The sequence below is a fragment of the Sipha flava genome, unplaced genomic scaffold (genome assembly GCF_003268045.1).
Source record: "Sipha flava isolate LNK unplaced genomic scaffold, YSA_version1 257_pilon_pilon, whole genome shotgun sequence".
NCBI classification, from domain to species: Eukaryota; Metazoa; Arthropoda; class Insecta; order Hemiptera; family Aphididae; genus Sipha; species Sipha flava.
Genome location: NW_020272911.1, coordinates 1,261,488 through 1,280,658, shown reverse-complemented (window position 1 = coordinate 1,280,658; position 19,171 = coordinate 1,261,488). Strand labels below are relative to the sequence as shown.

The 19,171-nt window shown below is 28.1% G+C and overlaps 1 protein-coding gene across 1 annotated transcript in view; it reads left to right on the top strand.

The window, feature by feature from the left end:
* Positions 1-13,219: 13,219 nt before the first annotated feature.
* LOC112684742 (protein dead ringer homolog) overlaps positions 13,220-19,171 on the top strand; it is a 95,520-nt gene continuing 89,568 nt past the window's right edge. The window contains exon 1 of the mRNA XM_025556392.1: positions 13,220-13,841. Coding sequence (XP_025412177.1) covers positions 13,839-13,841 — 3 coding nt within the window. The 5' untranslated portion in view covers positions 13,220-13,838. The remainder of the gene's footprint in view (positions 13,842-19,171) is intronic.

The following is a 19,171-nucleotide window of genomic DNA, read 5'->3' as shown; positions in this document are numbered from 1 at the left end:
AGCATATTATAGTAAATTTTTATTTATTACTTATATATTATTTTTATTATAAAATTCGATGGTTTGTAATTTAAATATTTTTATAGATATTTTTAGATTGTATACATTAATTATTATACGTCTCTGTATTTTACAGTTCTAATTTTTTAATCTAAAGATAAATATAAGTTATATATAATTGTTTAAAATAATGAATAAGTCATGTTATTATTTTAAACATTTAATGTAAACTAATAGTATATACATATATATAAAAACTAATAATTTTACTACGAATAAGAGAGACTTCATTTTTTTACGTTATTTTTCAGATTTATTTTAATTACTATAACTATTACTGTATAAAGTGTGTATATTTTGAGTTCAGAAATTAATTTTAAGGCTGTGTATTATTTAGATCTCGTCCTATTGGGAAATAAAATAAACTTGTAAAATACACATGCAATTTCAGGTTTGAATATGGTTCAGTATTATATAGTAATAAATGTAAAAATAATAACTATTTAATAAATTACAATATTTTTTTATCATAATTATTTACTTTTATTGGATTTAATTATCTTTATTTCTTTTTCATGATTTCAAGAAAAAAAATTAATATTTATCTCTCATTCACTTTGTCCTACACATGTATCCTAAACAAAAATCAATGAAATTTTTTGAATATGATAAGTTAAAAATACAAAAGACTTACTCAATATTGCTGCTACAGGTTGTGCAGACTTTTATTAACTATTATTTACCTAACGAAAGAGAATAATTCAATCACGAAATGTTGACGAAAATCAGTGAACTATAACACCTAAAGTAAGTTGTTAATATTTAATTATATCATAATTATAATAACATAAAATTGAATTAATGGTTAAAATCGACGAAGAATTAAAATATAATTTGGATACTTTTATTCTGTGATATTGGGTTTTGATGTAAAATAAAACGGAATGTGAAATAACTATCAAAACTTAATTGTAATCGCTACTTATTAATTATCTTTATTAATAGTCGTGTTTAATTCAATGTCTATGAACTAGAAACTTACCTACTCATAAAGTACTTAAATACTTTATTATATAATTAACAATGGTTATGCAGTAATGTAAGATATTTTTTTCTGACTAAAAGAATGAGCCATTATTTTGAATACTTAAGTAAAGAAAAAAAGCGGTGAAGAACGAATAAAAAACAATATAATATACTGCTTATTATTTTTAAACAAAATGTTTTTTCATTGTTTTGTTATTTTATGTAGTTTCTAGATGAACATTATTTATTTCATGCAATTAATATTTAACTGTTTAAACCTGAATTGTCGAATACTCAAAAATGCGATACTCCATATTAATATTAAAAACTGTTAATCTTATGTAGGTACATATATGTTATTATAGATACAACTGAGTATGGGTAGCTATAGAATCGGTGAGTCATAAAGCATTTGATTTGAGGCACAACTTCGATACTCTTTAGACTGACTATTCCAGTCCAGACAGGACTACATTTAAGGGAGGACAATGGTCATAACCGCTCCGGGCGCCAACATTTCGGGAGTGCCAAATTTTTAAGCAGGTCGAAAACTTGTTCACTGAAATATAACTGTATGTATTATGAATTATTAAAACCTATAAGATTTAAATTGGTTTTCGTTATTATTGTTAACATAATCAATGAACTACTAAAATATGTAAAATAACCACAAAATGAAATAACTTCATATAATATATATACATATAAGTTTGTGTACAAGGTACGTGAGGCCTACGCAATGGATTTCAATTTTTTTTTTTAAATGCCGGACATTATAAATCATAAATATAATATATTTAATATATTTACATAGGTGGCAATAATGTGGTGGGCTTATAAATTTAACGCAAATAGAGCATGCAATAACTGTATGAAAAAAAATCACATATTTTATTTTATTTGCAGTTCATTCGTTACATGCGCACACGAAAGTTTTGTTATACAAAATATTATGAACTAAATGATATTATTCAACGTATGTTTTTTAAAACATTTGAAGTACTCTGCACGACATACTGTTGTACTGTGAAACATGTAAAAGTATTCTAACGTAAAATTAGCATAATTAATTAGCCTGGAAATCTTTTTACGTATAAACATTAAAATAGCTAGTAGGATTTACATAGACATTTTATATTCGTGTCCTATTTTAGTATTGTTAATGACAAATATTTTGGATAATTTTTTTGTTTTTATTTTTTTTTGAAAAACTGTACTTAACGCTAACGTTATTAGTTATACAATTTCAAAGTAAAACAATGTTTAGTTTAGGTAAGTACTAATCAATTAGATCAAAAAAATTCCATAGAAGATCAAACATAATTATGTAACTCACTATACATAAAATATATTATAAATAAATATTATGTGTAACGATCTATAATTGAGTCATTGAGTATACTTTTCATCAATAAATACCTAAATAAAAAAAAAAAAAAAAGTATTCAACAAAAACTATAAATCAGTTATCTGATAAATTTAATAATACAGGTTGGAGAGAAGTACATTATCATGATAGTTATATATTATTTTTGTATGCGAATGTATGAGTTAATATGCAGTTAAAAAAATAAAATAAAACTTTCACTATTTTCAGGTAAAGAATTATGCATTAAATATAGATATATAGACGGTTAAATTCTATTAAAAACTATCTATGATAAGGATAATTACATATTAGAATATAATATACATATTATATAAGGATAATTTCATAAAAATAGGGGTATTCTTTTTATTTTAAATTTTAATCACAAATACTCCCCTTCATTATAACCATAAAAATGTTACAAAAATAAAATTCTACATACATAAATTACATAACTTAACTACAAGACATTTTTTTTTCAAATAGAATAATTATAATACAAGAGAATCATTGCTACTTGAATAGTTGATTATCCCGTATTATACTTAATATATATTGGGTTTATTATATCTCTTAAGGTCGGTTTACACTTATCATAGCAGTCACGTTCGCAAACTACGAATCGGTGTAATATTGATTCGAGCACTGATGACAGTGTTTGTACTACAAAATGTCTGTCCTAATCTCTTTTATCAGTAGCCAAAATTGAACTAGAATTGGCAAATGTTGTTTAGCTCAAGAGTATAAAAAATAATTATTTTTAATCGTAAAATGAAAAGAAAAACATAGGTGCAATATTGGGTTGCCAGGCAAAATATTTTAGAGCATTATCAAATATATTGTTGACGGAGTTCAAATGGAAGGTCGATCAGGATTTATGAACTATATGAGGATGATTGAAGGTACTCTTACATGCAAATACATGTACGAGCAAGACATGTGTATATGGGATGTGTTTATATTATCAAAGTAAAATCCGTGCTATTAATTCGTCGGTCTCGGACATGGCTACTTCGTAGGCATATACAAGTGTAAAACGACCTGAAACCGGCCTTTATAGATTGTAGAGTTAATTATATAATAACATTATGTTTTTATGTATATATATATGTTTAACCTTTAACACAACTTAACAATGGAATTAACGTTTTTGATCAAAATCACATATATGATGTTTAACATCTAATATGTAAATCATTTATTAACAACTAATTTGAAAATAAACGTTGCATTTTAAGAATTTAATTAATATTGAACAATGAATTACTGTGTGGTACTGTATAGTAGATAACTATGTCGTCTAACTAGACGTTTAACTGCATAACTTAATAGATAATACAATACAGTTTATTCCAAATATACACTGACTTTGTGGCTTAAAATTACCACGTGTATGTTCTTGTCGTTACAGTATTTTGTTTATCTAATTAAAACACATTAAATAAAACATAATAACGAGTTGGTAAATGCGTATTGTTATAAAATGTAATCGATTATACATGGTATTTATACGACGTATTAACATATAAATTATAGGCATATTTGGTGTATACACATTTAAAATACACATGTCTTTGCAAATGAACTATTTTCCTGCGTAAATAGTATAATATTTGATACAATTATGAATGGTAATTTTCAATAATTAAATAATGTTATAAATTTGCAATTCAAGTGTGGTTAAACTTCGAAACATTTCTGTTATTTTCCCTGAATTTGCTATTAACTTTCAAATACTTTTTATTATTAGAGTTATGTTCAAAAAGAAACATATTAATTTTAATATTATAAATATATATATATAATTTCATGTTAATTTTTCCTGAATCGATAATCATCTTTTTTTTTTTTTTAATAAATTTTAAGATAATTTAGTTTTATTACCACAAATAAATCTTAACATAATATATATTTATGACCTGAATCTTCATTTATATTATTTTTTTTTAAATTAAATATATAATAATAAGTTGTTCAAAAAAATCAAAAATTATATGTTTCTACTACATTTTAATTAGTTATATTACATAATATAGTTAACAATAAATTATGGACAACAAGTGAAAAAAATATTTACTCTTATAAAACATTCGTGACGAAGATTACTAATGAACATTGTTTTCTATCATACTCTTACTTTTATATTATTCAACATTCGTTGATTTTTTTTGTTATTTTTAAAAAAAAAAAAATGTTAAATCAATTACCATTCACATGGTATAGAAAAACCACGTTTATTGTTATACTGATATACCATACATGTATATGTTTCTTTCTTTTTTTATCCATGTTTCATTTAAAAACATGAGACCTAAATTAATATACGTTTAAAGTACATCGTACGTTCCACCTAATATTTATTTATTTTTCCTTATTATAAATTATGCATAGCTGTGTATTCGTTTTGAATTATATTAATGTACATATTTTATTTATACATATTTTCAACTATTATGTTTAAAATCAATTTATACAGGCAATTATTTATTATTTTATTTGCATTATAATTTTAAATTAAACAATTTAGAATTAATCATTTGTTCCTCAAATAATATTTTGTAAGACAATTTATTATTTGTTCAGCATTTTAATTCAAACTACCTTTATAAAAAAAATCTTATGTTGATTAATTATTTACCAAGTATCGTTTATTAATACCATAAATTATATTAAAATGGGTCTTTGAACATTTATATAAACAATATTATATAATACAGGTAATTTAAGGTAATAAATACAATTAAAATAAGTTATTCCATTTCATAATTTTTAACTTAGCAATTTGATACATTTAAATATTTACTTAATAATTTAATTGGCTTAATGTTTAAATAACAGCACTAATAGCTTATTTTTTTCTAGTTAATTTTAAAATAATCAGTTAAGTAAAAAACATTATATTTAAACATGATTGAAATATGAAAAACATTAAATACGTCTACGTGTATGAGTATAATTTATGTTGTATGATTCATTATGATGAATATTTAACAAGACAATAAACAATTATTTAAAAAATTAAAAAGACACAATATTATTCGTCTGATGATCCAGGTACTTATTAAAAAACAAAAAGGTATATTTATGTTTAACTAAGTTAGGAGAATATTTTCTCTACATTATATTTGAACTATAAGAATTAAAATTACTCTATCAGTTTGTTCTCAACTTTTTTTTTTTATGCAAAACTTGCCAAATTAAAATTAATTATTCTATTAGAACTCCCCTGTCTCATTATTTTAACCTTATGGAAATTCAGAAATTTTTTTATTCTATAAAATACCAATAGTTCTTATTTTCATATACTTGCTACAAATATTAGTGCTTAGATTTTTATTTTATATATTTTTGTAACGTAGTTTAAATTTAAATTTATTTGCATATAAATGTACCTATTATATAATACGTATATTATACAAACAACAATTGTTAGTAATAGGAAGTACCTTTTTTCTAATTTACTGTATTGTAAAAGTATCAAGTATTTCTTAGAATTAGAATAAATGGTGTGTACGCAAATAGAAGATATCAATTGAATTTTAAATATCGTATCTGAAACACAATATTATATGTATTGTACACAATGAAATAAATGGAATTTCAATGGGTGGGGTGAGCAGACGCGTTGAACAGTGTATTTCTTAAAAGACGACACATTTTACTAAGAGACTTATATTGTACTACTTAAATTGATTAAAAACGAAGAATGTTTTAAAAATATTTAAATGATTTTATTTTTTATCAAATGCATCATGAATAATAGACTGTTAATGTTGTATACTTATTTACACAAGCCTGTTAAAATTTTAAACCTTAAATACAACTCGGGAGTTTATATTAAGTTAGAATATACAAATATGTATAACTTAATGGGCGGAACTCTTTGCGTCCAAAAATGACCTTCCTCTTTTTGCCCACGTCCTCTTTTCGACCAAAAATGAAAAAACAGTTTCCTCTTTTCGCCCAAAAATAATTGTATTCTTTTCGCCCATGGTTTCACGTTTTACATTTTGGAAACCACTTTCTCAAAATTAATAATTTTTAAAAAATCATATTTGATATTCGATAAAATCACGTTTTTGATTGTTATTAATATAGTCAGTCGAGAAAAGTGTATAAAGGTGCCGACTCTTCTATCGAAATATATAGTTTAAAACACTTTAATAAACGTTATAATTACTTAAAAGTCATAATTAATATGAATATTTGTATTATTTTACAACAACAAAACAAACTATTTATTTAAGTAGTAACCTGATTAAATTACTTATTAGTTATTTTACATCGATAACACTATTTTAAATACTTATTTTTAACACTTATTAAATTATTATTAATAATTATATATTTTTCTATTTTTTTTATTTGATTATTATATGATTTTTTTTAAAAATTATTAATTTTGAGACAGTGGTTTCCAAAATGTAAAACGTGAAACCATTTGCGAAAAGAATACAATTATTTTTAGGCGAAAAGAGGAAACTGTTTTTTCATTTTTGGTCGAAAAGAGGACGTGGGCAAAAAGAGGAAGGTCATTTTTGGGCGAAAGGAGTACCGCCCAACTTAATTATAGGTGCGTTGGCCCATCAGGATACTGGGGAAATCACGGTAGGTCGTCTCAAAAATTATAATACCTGGGCCCCTTACCAAATAGGTACCTGTAGTTTCAGTTAAATTCAGCAATTTTATTATTTTTAACAATTACAATACAATACTGACGGACAGTCAACTTTTTAACTTAGTACTCAATGGGAAATGAGTAAAACACGCAATTTTTCGAATAATTTAATTGATTTGTTTTTAGTAAATATTTCTGTTACCATTGTTTCGATTATTAAAATCATTCGATTATTTTGATAATCGAAAAATAATAATTGAATGATTCGATTATTTAAAATAATTGGTAAGTAATGTTGCTGAAGTTCGGCAGAAAAAATGACCTGTATCAACTCGGGAATACAGTAAATTTAAATATATTGCAGTTTCTTCAGGCATATTTCCAAATTTGTTTTTTGTCCAATAACCTGCTTGATGCATTCAACGTTTTTATAACTAAAAAAAAAAATCTATCTGTCCTTACGTTTGTGGGTAATAAATACATGTATTTCTTAAAAATACCTTTAATAGTAAATGATCGTAAAAAATTAGTTTTTGAGCAGAGAGATTTAATATGTAATATATATTTCACTAATGAATATTACATATATCGTAATAAATGAACGGTGAATAAATAGCCAATAAAAACAAAACAATTTTATCTCACCTATCTGTTTACTAAATATTGAATATCAGGAACTTCGTCAATGAATTTTTTATATCGGTTGAAGTCAAAACTTTGGAATTTTTACTTTTTATCCACTCGATTTTCTCTTTAAAAAAACTTGTAATTTTAAATAAGTATTAACGTTAATATTATGTTTCATATTTTTCGTGCGTTTAAGTATTGAATAAATAGACCATAGAGTTGAGAGTTTAATTTCTGTAGACAACTTGTTAAAATTTTGAAGAAACACATTTTTCGACAACGATTTTGTTTTATTTATTTTTCTCAATTTTAAAAGTTTTTCATAAGCCCTTGTATTTCTTTCTTTTGATTTTTTAGGCAATAGATTTATTGGTAAAAATAACATTTGCCGTTTTAATCATGTATGTTAAAGTTAATGGTTCACTACAGCTTCTGTACTGATTGTCATCTTTCGTATTTATGCTTGTTTGCACGCTTCGCAGTTAAACCACCACTGGTTCGATTGTGTGACGTACTCACGTCGTTTGTAATAAAAAAGAACACTTAACAAGGATATTTATTGAAATTATAACAAATGCCGGGATAAACTGGCCAAAAACGCCACAGTAATATTAACAAAAAAAGTAATAATAAATATGATAAATCTAAAAATAACAATAAAATCACATATGCACTAAACGCGTTGTAATAATATAATAAGACAAATCGTATAAAATAAATGTAATATTTTTAATAATTGTAAAGGAAGGTACCTTGGACGGTCTGGCGCTCGAGTGGTTATGCCCACGCGACCGTGTTTACACGTGCAACGAACGCCAAAACCGGCAGAAGAATCGGTTGATCAGCGGCGTAGGTCTCGATTTACAGTAAATGGCTTCTCCGCGCACGACGATAACCGAAAGAAAAATTCGCAGACATGGGTCACCTACAGTTCGAACAGTCGTTACACACACGAAGTTGTCCCCGGAGATGGCGACTCCACCATGCTATGTCGCAACCTCAAAAACACACGGCCGGTGGTACGGGAAAAATGACGAGTCGGATGTTCGCAAAGAAAGTGTCGGCGGAAAAAAGTCCCGGCAGTAATGGCGTCTACGGACCGGTGATAATCGTACCGCAATATAACGCGCCGATCGAAAATTTTCGAACATCACATGCCGACACCGTTATCGGGTGCTCCGGTTAACACGAAATGGGATAATTTTAACGACAACGTAACACTTGCGCGAACGATCTCATTTTCTAATTCGAATTATTATATAAATCGCACAAAACAAATTTATCCGTAACGTCCAACGCACTTGTGTGGGAACAGTGAAAACGAAATATGTTTAAATATTTATGCGTCGTGCAAGGAGGTTGTGATATGTGTGTAAGATTTAACCGAAAGTTTATGTTTTGTACGGACCGTGGTATACATTTAAGTTTCTGGTTATGCTGGGAATACGCAGCCAGCGCTCTTGGAAATTTCCACTTTACTACACGGTTTTATAGGGATTTCCACTTTACCACCCGCCACTATGGGATTTCCATCTTACCGTCCGCCTGACGGATAAATGTGACATTCCAACGCTTCGACCGCGGTCGAAAACCAAACTTTCGGTACAGATGTGACAAAAATGTTATACCTAGAGAGTCATTTAATTTCGATTATCGTTTACCATGTGTTTATCATTTCGGTACATGTTGTGATGCTTACACATATTCGATATATTTATGGCCAAATTATTTACAGTGGCTTGTGTAGACACTTATAACTTATTAGTTATAGTAAAAGTTTAAGTACACCAAATAAAATTTAACGAACAAAGTAATAAAATTACAGAGTTCATAGTATTAATACGAGTATATTTCCAATTAATCCCTTATTAGTTGATAAATGATAAACAATTACGAAATTTTTAAGTTACGTTTAACTATGATAAAATTAAAATTAAATTCGGAACAAATAAAGAACTATTTAAACCTATACACGTAGATTATTTTAAAAAATACTAATTATTGACAAACAATTATTACTTTTAATTTAATAAAAATATATGTAACCTATTTGGTTAAATTATGCATGTTGGTAGAAAGCCCTATAAAATAGTTTAAAAATATTTATGGTATGATTTCAAAATATGATGCCAGTTGGTCATTATTCTCCTGGACATATTGTATACGATAAAAAAAACAAAATAAAACAAACAAGAACATTGTTTTAATCATAGATCTGGACGTGTGTTAACATTCTTTAAGGTAATTAGTTTTGGTTGGTGGGTCTTAATATTTTCTGAGTCATAGACTTGTTTAATATATAAAGTGTAAGTACCATGCACCCTTTTTCCATCTTTAAAAAAAGTATTTCATTTTATTTACACCATGTAATATATTTTAATGTTGATATGAAAAAGTATTACCTGCGGATATGGTTGTACTACAAGAATAAATTACAGTTGTCTTTTATATTATTTGAGAAAAAATTCAGAAACTGCACTCCATGGACCCTCGTAATAATATGTGAACCTCTAGATGAGCGTGAACCTATTACCAAGGAACTCATGTAAAGCACTTCATTCACACTGCACATACGAATACCTAATACCACATACCTTATGTGCGTTTAATAAATGCGCGTGATCGCTGCACGACGGATTAGTCGTTGCATTGTGGTTTGAGTGTCTTGTATCGGTATGCAATACACATAGAATAGGTATAACATAATTAATAGGTTTACATTGCACTAATGCAGCATATGGTGGTAGTTGAGAACCGGATGCGGACGAAAAATCGGAAAACCATGACGTACGATTGACTCATTAAAATCGATGAATGTTCAATTATACACAATTATAATATTGTTGGTACTAACTGCTTAGTAGGTACCTTACACTAATGCCGGAGGAGCATATATTATTTATATAATCCATTTTGGGAAATGATCTCACGGATATCGACATGTTATATAGCCGTGTACACTGTTTAGGATACGCGGCTAATGCACGGGCAATTTATTAGGTACGTGATAAATATTTAATGTTATTTGCTATGTGTTGCGGTATAGTTGAAATACCACACGATATGCATGGCGTTTAGATGGCAACATTTATTTGTAAAATAATATTAATAAAACTTATTTATTTATTACGCTGTATACATAGGCAATGCCGTATTTCCAAATGTTTTATTGTGGGGGGAGAGGGATTTTAAATTTTTCTAAAAAAAATAAGCGATTTATATATTATAAAAAATACATACAAGATATGAATTATTAATTATACTGTTTTATTATTATTATAAATACAAATGAAGACTAATTTACAATCGCATTATATAAATTAATGTTTTCTCTTTCTTTATCTTCATAGCAAACCATTTATGACTTTTGGACCTTTTTTTTCTTCTGTTGAGACCTGGGATTCCCCTCCCACGAAAATATTCCACTGCACATAGGTAAAATACACAATAGTATACCTTCAGAATATATATTTAATAGATACTCGAGCAAGGGCGTATTTGAAAGGGGTGAAGGGGGGCATTCGCTCTCCCATGGCTTGTATTGTTTTTTAATATAATATATTGATTTATTTAAAAAATGTAATGTATAAATAATTAAGAATATAAATTACTAGTCTATCATTAAAATATGATAATAAATTCAATAATATGTCAATTTGATCACGGGTATCAATTTTTGTTTATCTTCATATATCATAACATTTTTCGTTGTAGAACAAATAGTGGTATTATCTTCCACAGATATTGCTACAGTTATAGATATTTACAACCATAACCGAGGTATTTATCATATAATATAAAATAATTTAAAGTAACATTTTTTTTTACCATACATTTACTAGTTAGTCATTTTTTGGTGCATTTATGCGTATTGTATATATTTGTATTTATTAGAGCTACTCGTATATAAGTCCTTAATAATTTTACTCGCCCATTTCTTTTTTTTACAAAATATCTGATACTTTTTGTTGTGCATAGGTATTTAGTCATTTTTTTTATATAAAAATGCATGCATAGCTGTGTATTTTATAGAGCTAGAAACCCTTAAGTCAAATAATAATCATAATAACTGACAATATTTGTTTCCATATTTTTTAACTTGCAAATATTGGCCAAAAATATATTTTTGTAAATTGAAAACATGGTTAAGATCAAGAATAGGCTGGCATAGACTAACAGGTTTGGCTTTGCTGCATGTGCATACAAATATTATTGTATCCATTGATAAAACAATTAAAAAATTTGCCAAAATAAAAAAAAGAAATTTGGAATTTGTTACTTGACTACTTACCAACCTTATGTTTTCTACTTAAATATTTGTTAAATTAAGTTACCTATCTTAATTGTTTCTTAAAGTTTTTAAAAAATTATTAATAGGTACTATTACTACTATGATTATTTGTTGTTGTTTTATACAGGTTTCAGACTAAAGGTACAATTTTAATATGAGAACTGTTTGTGTTGTTATTATTAATACTTTTTTTATATGCAGTAGGTTTTAAATATATTTATTAAATAAATATTTAATTCAATTTGAAACCTGGATTTTTATTTATTCACTCGAATGAGCAACGGGAACATGAGCTGTAGGTAATGAGCCATCGGCGTACCAAGGAATATTTTAGGGGGTCCAACATTTTTATTTTATCTGTTCTGTAATTATAATTATAGTTTAATTCAATACCAACAAATTACTCTTAATAACTAGGTAGGTATAGTAATAGTCACAATAGTTATACACATATCATACATATTCTGCACAAAGGTTTATTATAATAGGTAGGTACTATAATTTGAAATCAATTTTTATTTGGTAGTAAAATGTTATAAAAAAATACATTATTTAATTAACAATAATAAATAATATTAAAAAAGCAGTATAAATTAAACATGGTTTATACATTATAGGTATTATATTATACGAGTATAATCTATAAACTTTGTATATTGAAAATTTTGGGAAATTCAAATACACTATATACTATTTACTATTAAACCATTGAGTATGTAGAAATTCAATGGTGGGATCCAAACCTGACCCCTTCCTGGGTTCGTCCTTGTAATAAACAGTAAATTATTTTTAAATTTGTAATGAAGAAAAATTAATTCCCCCCCCCCTCCATGACCACAACTCAAATACGCCCTTGTACTCAGGAGATTTAATGTTTCTCTTGCTCCCTAATAAGAAAGTCTAAAAATTAAAATCTCGCGTAGATAACGATTTGTATTGCATAAAATGTTTGGTTTTTTGCACGATAAACTGCTGCAATGCGACGTTCTGATCGTTCCGTACACGGATAATTATTTTGTAAACAGCCGTACAATACTATAATGTATTATTTGTTAGTTTTACGCGCGCGAGGGTAAACGGACCGAAGGAGGCAACAAGAAACGATGAACAATGATATCAGTAGTAGTAGTAGTAAAGAGAAAGAAAGGAAAAAAACGGCGCGCGTGGAAGAAGAAAAAAACTTCGCGTGGGCGCGGTCCGCGGCCAATGGAAGACGGTGTCCGACGGTCTCCCGCCCGCCGCGCGGTAACCGGGGAGCCCGTGCACAATCGGCCGGCGCGAACGTGCACACGGCGTACATTCGCGTTCAAACTAGTCGCACGCGCGCACACTACGTCGATGTTACAGAATTTCGCATCCCACCGCACCGCACCGCACCGATCAAACGTTCTGCGGAACGATAGAACACCGTAACGGAGGAAGTACGTTTTAAACCGCGGTTGTTGCTCCTCGCGCACCTGCTAAACCAGGTAACGCCGGTAGCCAGCACCGGTCCGCGGCCCGTCGTCCGTTTTACGTTTTCTCGCAACCGTGTTCGTACGATGATGCTTCGTCGCCGATCATCATTATTTTGCCGTCAACCGTCGCCGTTCGATTGCACCGAAAACGACGTTTCCGGTCAGTAGAACCATCGTGCACGAAAACGACAGCAGTAATCGTGTCCGCGGCCCATATTTTAAATCGCTATTATACGCACGCGTATACGTTCACGTCGTACGAGTTCCGCGGTTATTCGTATCCGCACCGAAGTTGTCAACGAACACCAGCGGCACCCATCAACGGCACCAGTAGCTGCGTTCATAGTGGATCGGATGTGAATATTCGTATTCAAAATTGGCCGCGTCAAGCAGAACCCCGTCCGTGTAGCAGCCACCGGCGAGATCAACTCGTTGGACTTGCACAAGGATATGGTGAGTGTCTACAATTATTTTATATAAGTTTTAGTCGAAAATCGTTTTCATTACATTATTTATTGTACCTACTATTTAATACTTTTTACTTACCGAACGTTCGTATGTGTGTTTTTAAAACTCAGTGAATATAGTATAATATGTGACACCGTATATTCTGTAGAGAGTATGATTGGGATAACTATGGTTATAAAAGTTGTTGTTAACCCACCTACGTTTGTAAATGCCTATTGGTTGTTTATCTACCCATACTATTATAAGTTCATATTATTATTTATTTTTATAATACTTATACGTAGGTAAGGTATACTCAGTGGTGCACATCAGAGAGTCCAAGGGTAGCAGCTGCTAAACCCTGATTTTTTTAGTGGTTACCCCAAACCACTGGTAACTAACCCTGGCCTCAAAATATCGATATCATAATTCTCCTATTTATACAAATATTAAAAATAAACTATAGAATAATATAGCAATTAGTATATTAGCAATATAGAGGTAATTGAAAAATATTAGTAATTATTTTATCATCCATAACACTACAAACAATTGAAGAAATTTGTCAATTACAGCAGTCTATTAAAAAATACTTTACTATAATAATTTTTATTTATTTATGAAAGCTTATAACTGAGTCTTAGTGTACATATATGTAATTATTAAGCCATACAATGATAATAATAATTATACTTGTTATTGCATAAATTGTATTTATAATAAACACTTTTACTATACATATTTAATAATTAGCTGAGTTCCTTATTTAATTTAAATCAATATTCAATACTTTAATATTAAGTTAATTGAGTTGAAGATTAATTCCTTATTTAATATGTTATTAGTATTATAGGTATAATGATTAATATATATATATAATAAGGTTATAAAATTTTATATAAAGTGGGAAAGGGGCAAAGCCTGGGCATGTTTTAGAAAGTGACTTAGGAGGTTGGTGATATTTTTCCATTCAATATGCTACCCCTATTTATTTTTGAGAGTGCGCCACTGGATATAATATATAATTTTGCTGTCAAAAATGTGGTAAATAACCCTAGGTGGAGTGCCGTTTTGCGATGCCATGATTATTTCATGACTATTTCAATAGACCTTGTTTGTTTCCTTTTATTTTAGTCACTGTTAGTAACTAAGTCATTATAAGTACTATTGTCATTTCTCCATAATATATATACTATGTATCGTATTGATACATTTTGCTATACTTAATTACCTTATACAGAATCTGACATGACATCTTATTGTATATAATTACTTATTGTATTATTGCATTATATTGTGTTAATATATTTTTCAATCATTGCAATAGTATATGATATCTATAATAATATAATATCTAATATCAATACCTATGTATGTATTAATTTTATACCTTATTTGTTCTAAATTAAATTTTTTATAAGTACATTAATAAAAAGTACATGGTACATACTAATCAAATTCGAAAAATTCATTGAGATTTTGAATGATATTTTTGGAATTTGAATTATTATACTGTTTATTAAATATTTATCGTGTCTTAATAATAATATAAAATATTTTATATTCTAACTCATTAATAAAACGTTCATTATTATTATGTTTTAAAGACATGCATTTGATTTAAAAATGTATTCAACAATTTGGTCTAGTAATGGCAAATTTTTTTTTAAAAATTGTTTAATTGTAATTATTATTATTAACTTTACAATTTTATTCTCTGGTCTGACTTTTGTCCTAAACTCAAATCTTATGTTTACCGTCTTTGGATCGATTCTTATTATAATCTTCCACAAAATTTCGCCACTTGGTATAGATCTCTAAGTCCCACTATTCCTTCCAAGTCATGGTTTCATAAACTAAAATTATCCCGCAAAATAATCATTTCATTTTCCCGCCTTCGCTTCGGTCATACTCTTCTCCCTTCACATGCCTTTAAATTATCGCTTAACGACTCACCTCTCTGTATTTTTGCTCACGCTCCAGTCATTTGCGATATTAATCATATCCTAAAAAAACATTACAATTTACTATCCATAAGATGACATAATCTTATGTTGCCTAGTACCTATAGTGAACTATTATGCTGGTTAAAATATTTATATATATATATATATATATATATATATATATAGTAGGAGTGGCGTAAATTGGATCCAATTTCTGGTGATGCAGAGACATATTCTCAACTTATAATTTCTAACACACCAATTTTCCAATTTCCTAAGTAAAATTCTTCCCAATAAGCTATATATTTTCCCATATATTTCTTTAAATAACAAATAAATTTTGAATTATTTTAGCAATAAAATCTTTATTATTATAATATTAATAAAAAAAAAACAATCAAATATTATTTTTAGTATGCTGATTTCCTTGGATTTTGAACATAATATTATAGGTATACAAATTTCAATAATTTCCTGGTAGTGCAAAAACATACCATATCTTTGCACCGCCACATTTTAGATGTGGTGTTCTACGTGCTACATTTGCACCATTCAGTTTACGCCACTATATAGTAGGTTAACACAAATATATATATTTATACATTATTTATCTCTACTTATATCAATACTCTGAATTTTTTCATTATTAATATAATTTTATATATATTTGGTAACCTTGCCACGCGTTTATGCACTATAGTACAATTATGCCATAATGTCAATTTAACGACAATCATATTGTTTTAATCACAAAATTATCTAGAAAAACTCTCTTGGTACTCATTTAGCTATATAATAAATACTAGCATATTAAATTAAAAATTAAAATCGCACAAAAAATAATATTGTCAGGATAAATTAAAATAGACCCTTGATATCATAAGTTTAGTTTTTCTACTTTAAACTTCACGTTCGCTAAGAACTATAATTTAAATGTAATAACGTGCACCGGTGAACACAAACGATTTCTGTAACATAAGCAATATGTTTTGTAGTTAATAACGAATGATTCACGAATCACCAACATACGAACATCTATAAGTATATATAAAATTATATCTTGCCAGAAAAACGTCACTTATTTCGTCTTTGTAAACTTTGCCAATGCGTATGTGAACCACGCACCTCAAGTGTCGTGTGAAATGCCTATAAATTGTGATTCTTTTGTTCAAAAAAATGATCATCAATGACAAGATACACAGTTTAAATATAATATAAAAAATGTATATTATTTCTTATCAGTTATTTCATTTTTCAAATAAAATCCAAAAATATTTATTGTGATCTACCGAGCCGATATCATCGCATAGACCAGCCATGTTGTATTATGTAAAATAATAAATAATACATTTTTTTTTCTTCAAATTTATCATATTAATCCTAACATCAGTATTGCATTTTCATAAAATACGAGTTTTGATTTCGGTTCGTTTTAGTATAATTGTAATAATTTACTGTTACAATATTCATCTTGTAGCTTAGTAATTTTCTGTATATTCGTATTATACACCCCCTATATACACATCCCCGATTTTATTCTGCACCCCGGTGAATACAAGGGTTATGTTCTTCTGGCGGGTATTGAAGACCTTTGACGAATAATCTTTTATTTATTTTTTTGGAACGGTGTCGGCAGCAACTAATATTTTAAAGAAGTTGATCACGACCAAACCGCTACAAGAATCTCGGCGACGGCGATGCGACATTATATCAGCGGATGTCCTTGATCGCAGGTCGTAGTACATATATTCATTTGTAACGGGTCCAAGGACTTGTCATGTTATACATATTATATACAATGTGTAATAATATTCATACATGTGTATATATACAATACATTACATTGCAATACCATAGGATACCGCGTCCACAATTCCACATGTGTGTATTGACTACTCCTCGCGTGTAATAAAACCCAAAAAGTACAAAGTGTTTAAAAAAACCTCGTACAAATCAAACGTTTGTTTAGTCGTGACGTATATATATAATATGTACCTACTTATATAAGGGTGACCTGATAGTTCAAAGAAACCGATGCTTTTAAAAAAAGGGTAGTTTATAGACGCCAAGGAAAATAACATCATCATGTATAAAGAACAAGATATCACGATCCCTATTATATGATATTTATAAGCGTCTACGTGTGTGTGTGTGTGTGTGTGTGTGTGTGTGTGTGCGTGTGTGTGTTTATGTGTATAGCACACCGGTCGATAATAGCGGGCGGTATTTTTATTTGTATAAATGATTTTGTCCTTTTTTTGTGTACTTGTTGACGTTTTGATTCTATAGAAAATAACCCTTTAAACACTTTGAATCTCACAAATTGCCGGTATATTACATATACTTTTACGTGAAAGTACCATTATGGCTCAAAATATGTCAATTAATTGCATGTATATATCTAATATATATTGATTGTCGACGATAGTTAATAACACGTTGTGATTAGTATATTAAAATATTACCTCTACCTAGAATTTATATAATAATAAAGTAATAAAACTGCATTATTGAGTGACCTGGAAAATGTATTTTACATTATAAACATATTCGTATTTAATAATACGGTATATTTTAGAATCATAAGTATACTAGTTGGTTTTAAAACGAATCCATTTACTTATTTATATTATTTGTATTATTAACATTTCATATAACTCATTGTTAATGACCAAATTTTTAAAAATGAATCTTAACCAATACGTTGATTTCTAATCGGGTTAATAATTATTTATTTTATGTGTAACATGAAACATAAATGATAAAATCAAATTTAGTATAATATGTCAAAATGTTATAGGTACACACACACACACACACACAAAATACCATAACAGTTAATGGGATAATGAAAATGTTTGGTAGGCGTCATCGTATAAACTCGTTAATTATAATACTGCGCAATTGCAACTATAATTAAAATATATATACATATACAAGTACTATTTTAGAATATACGTTAATATTAATGCGCCATATATCAATTGCATATTAATTGGGTTTGATGGAAAAACAAAATAATATCAACGTGTATGATAACAAAAATATGTGATTATTTAACTGTAGGTACATGGTTTTTTAAAAAAGCAATAATAGTGAATTTCTTGGAATTTAAACGATTGAAAAGGAAGTTTACACTGAGAAGGTTTGACTTGTGTTCTTGCGCCGTTCAAAAAACTTAGCATGACAATATTAGTCGTTTGATTCATCCGAGTAATCACTTAAAACTAATTTTACATATGTATTTATAATACAAGTCAAATTACATCACACCTGACCTCAAAGTGCTCATTTAATAACGATCACGTCATTATACATAATATAGTAACGGAATTAATATATATAAATTGTATGAAAATATGTAAGTACTCGTTTAGTATATTACTCTTA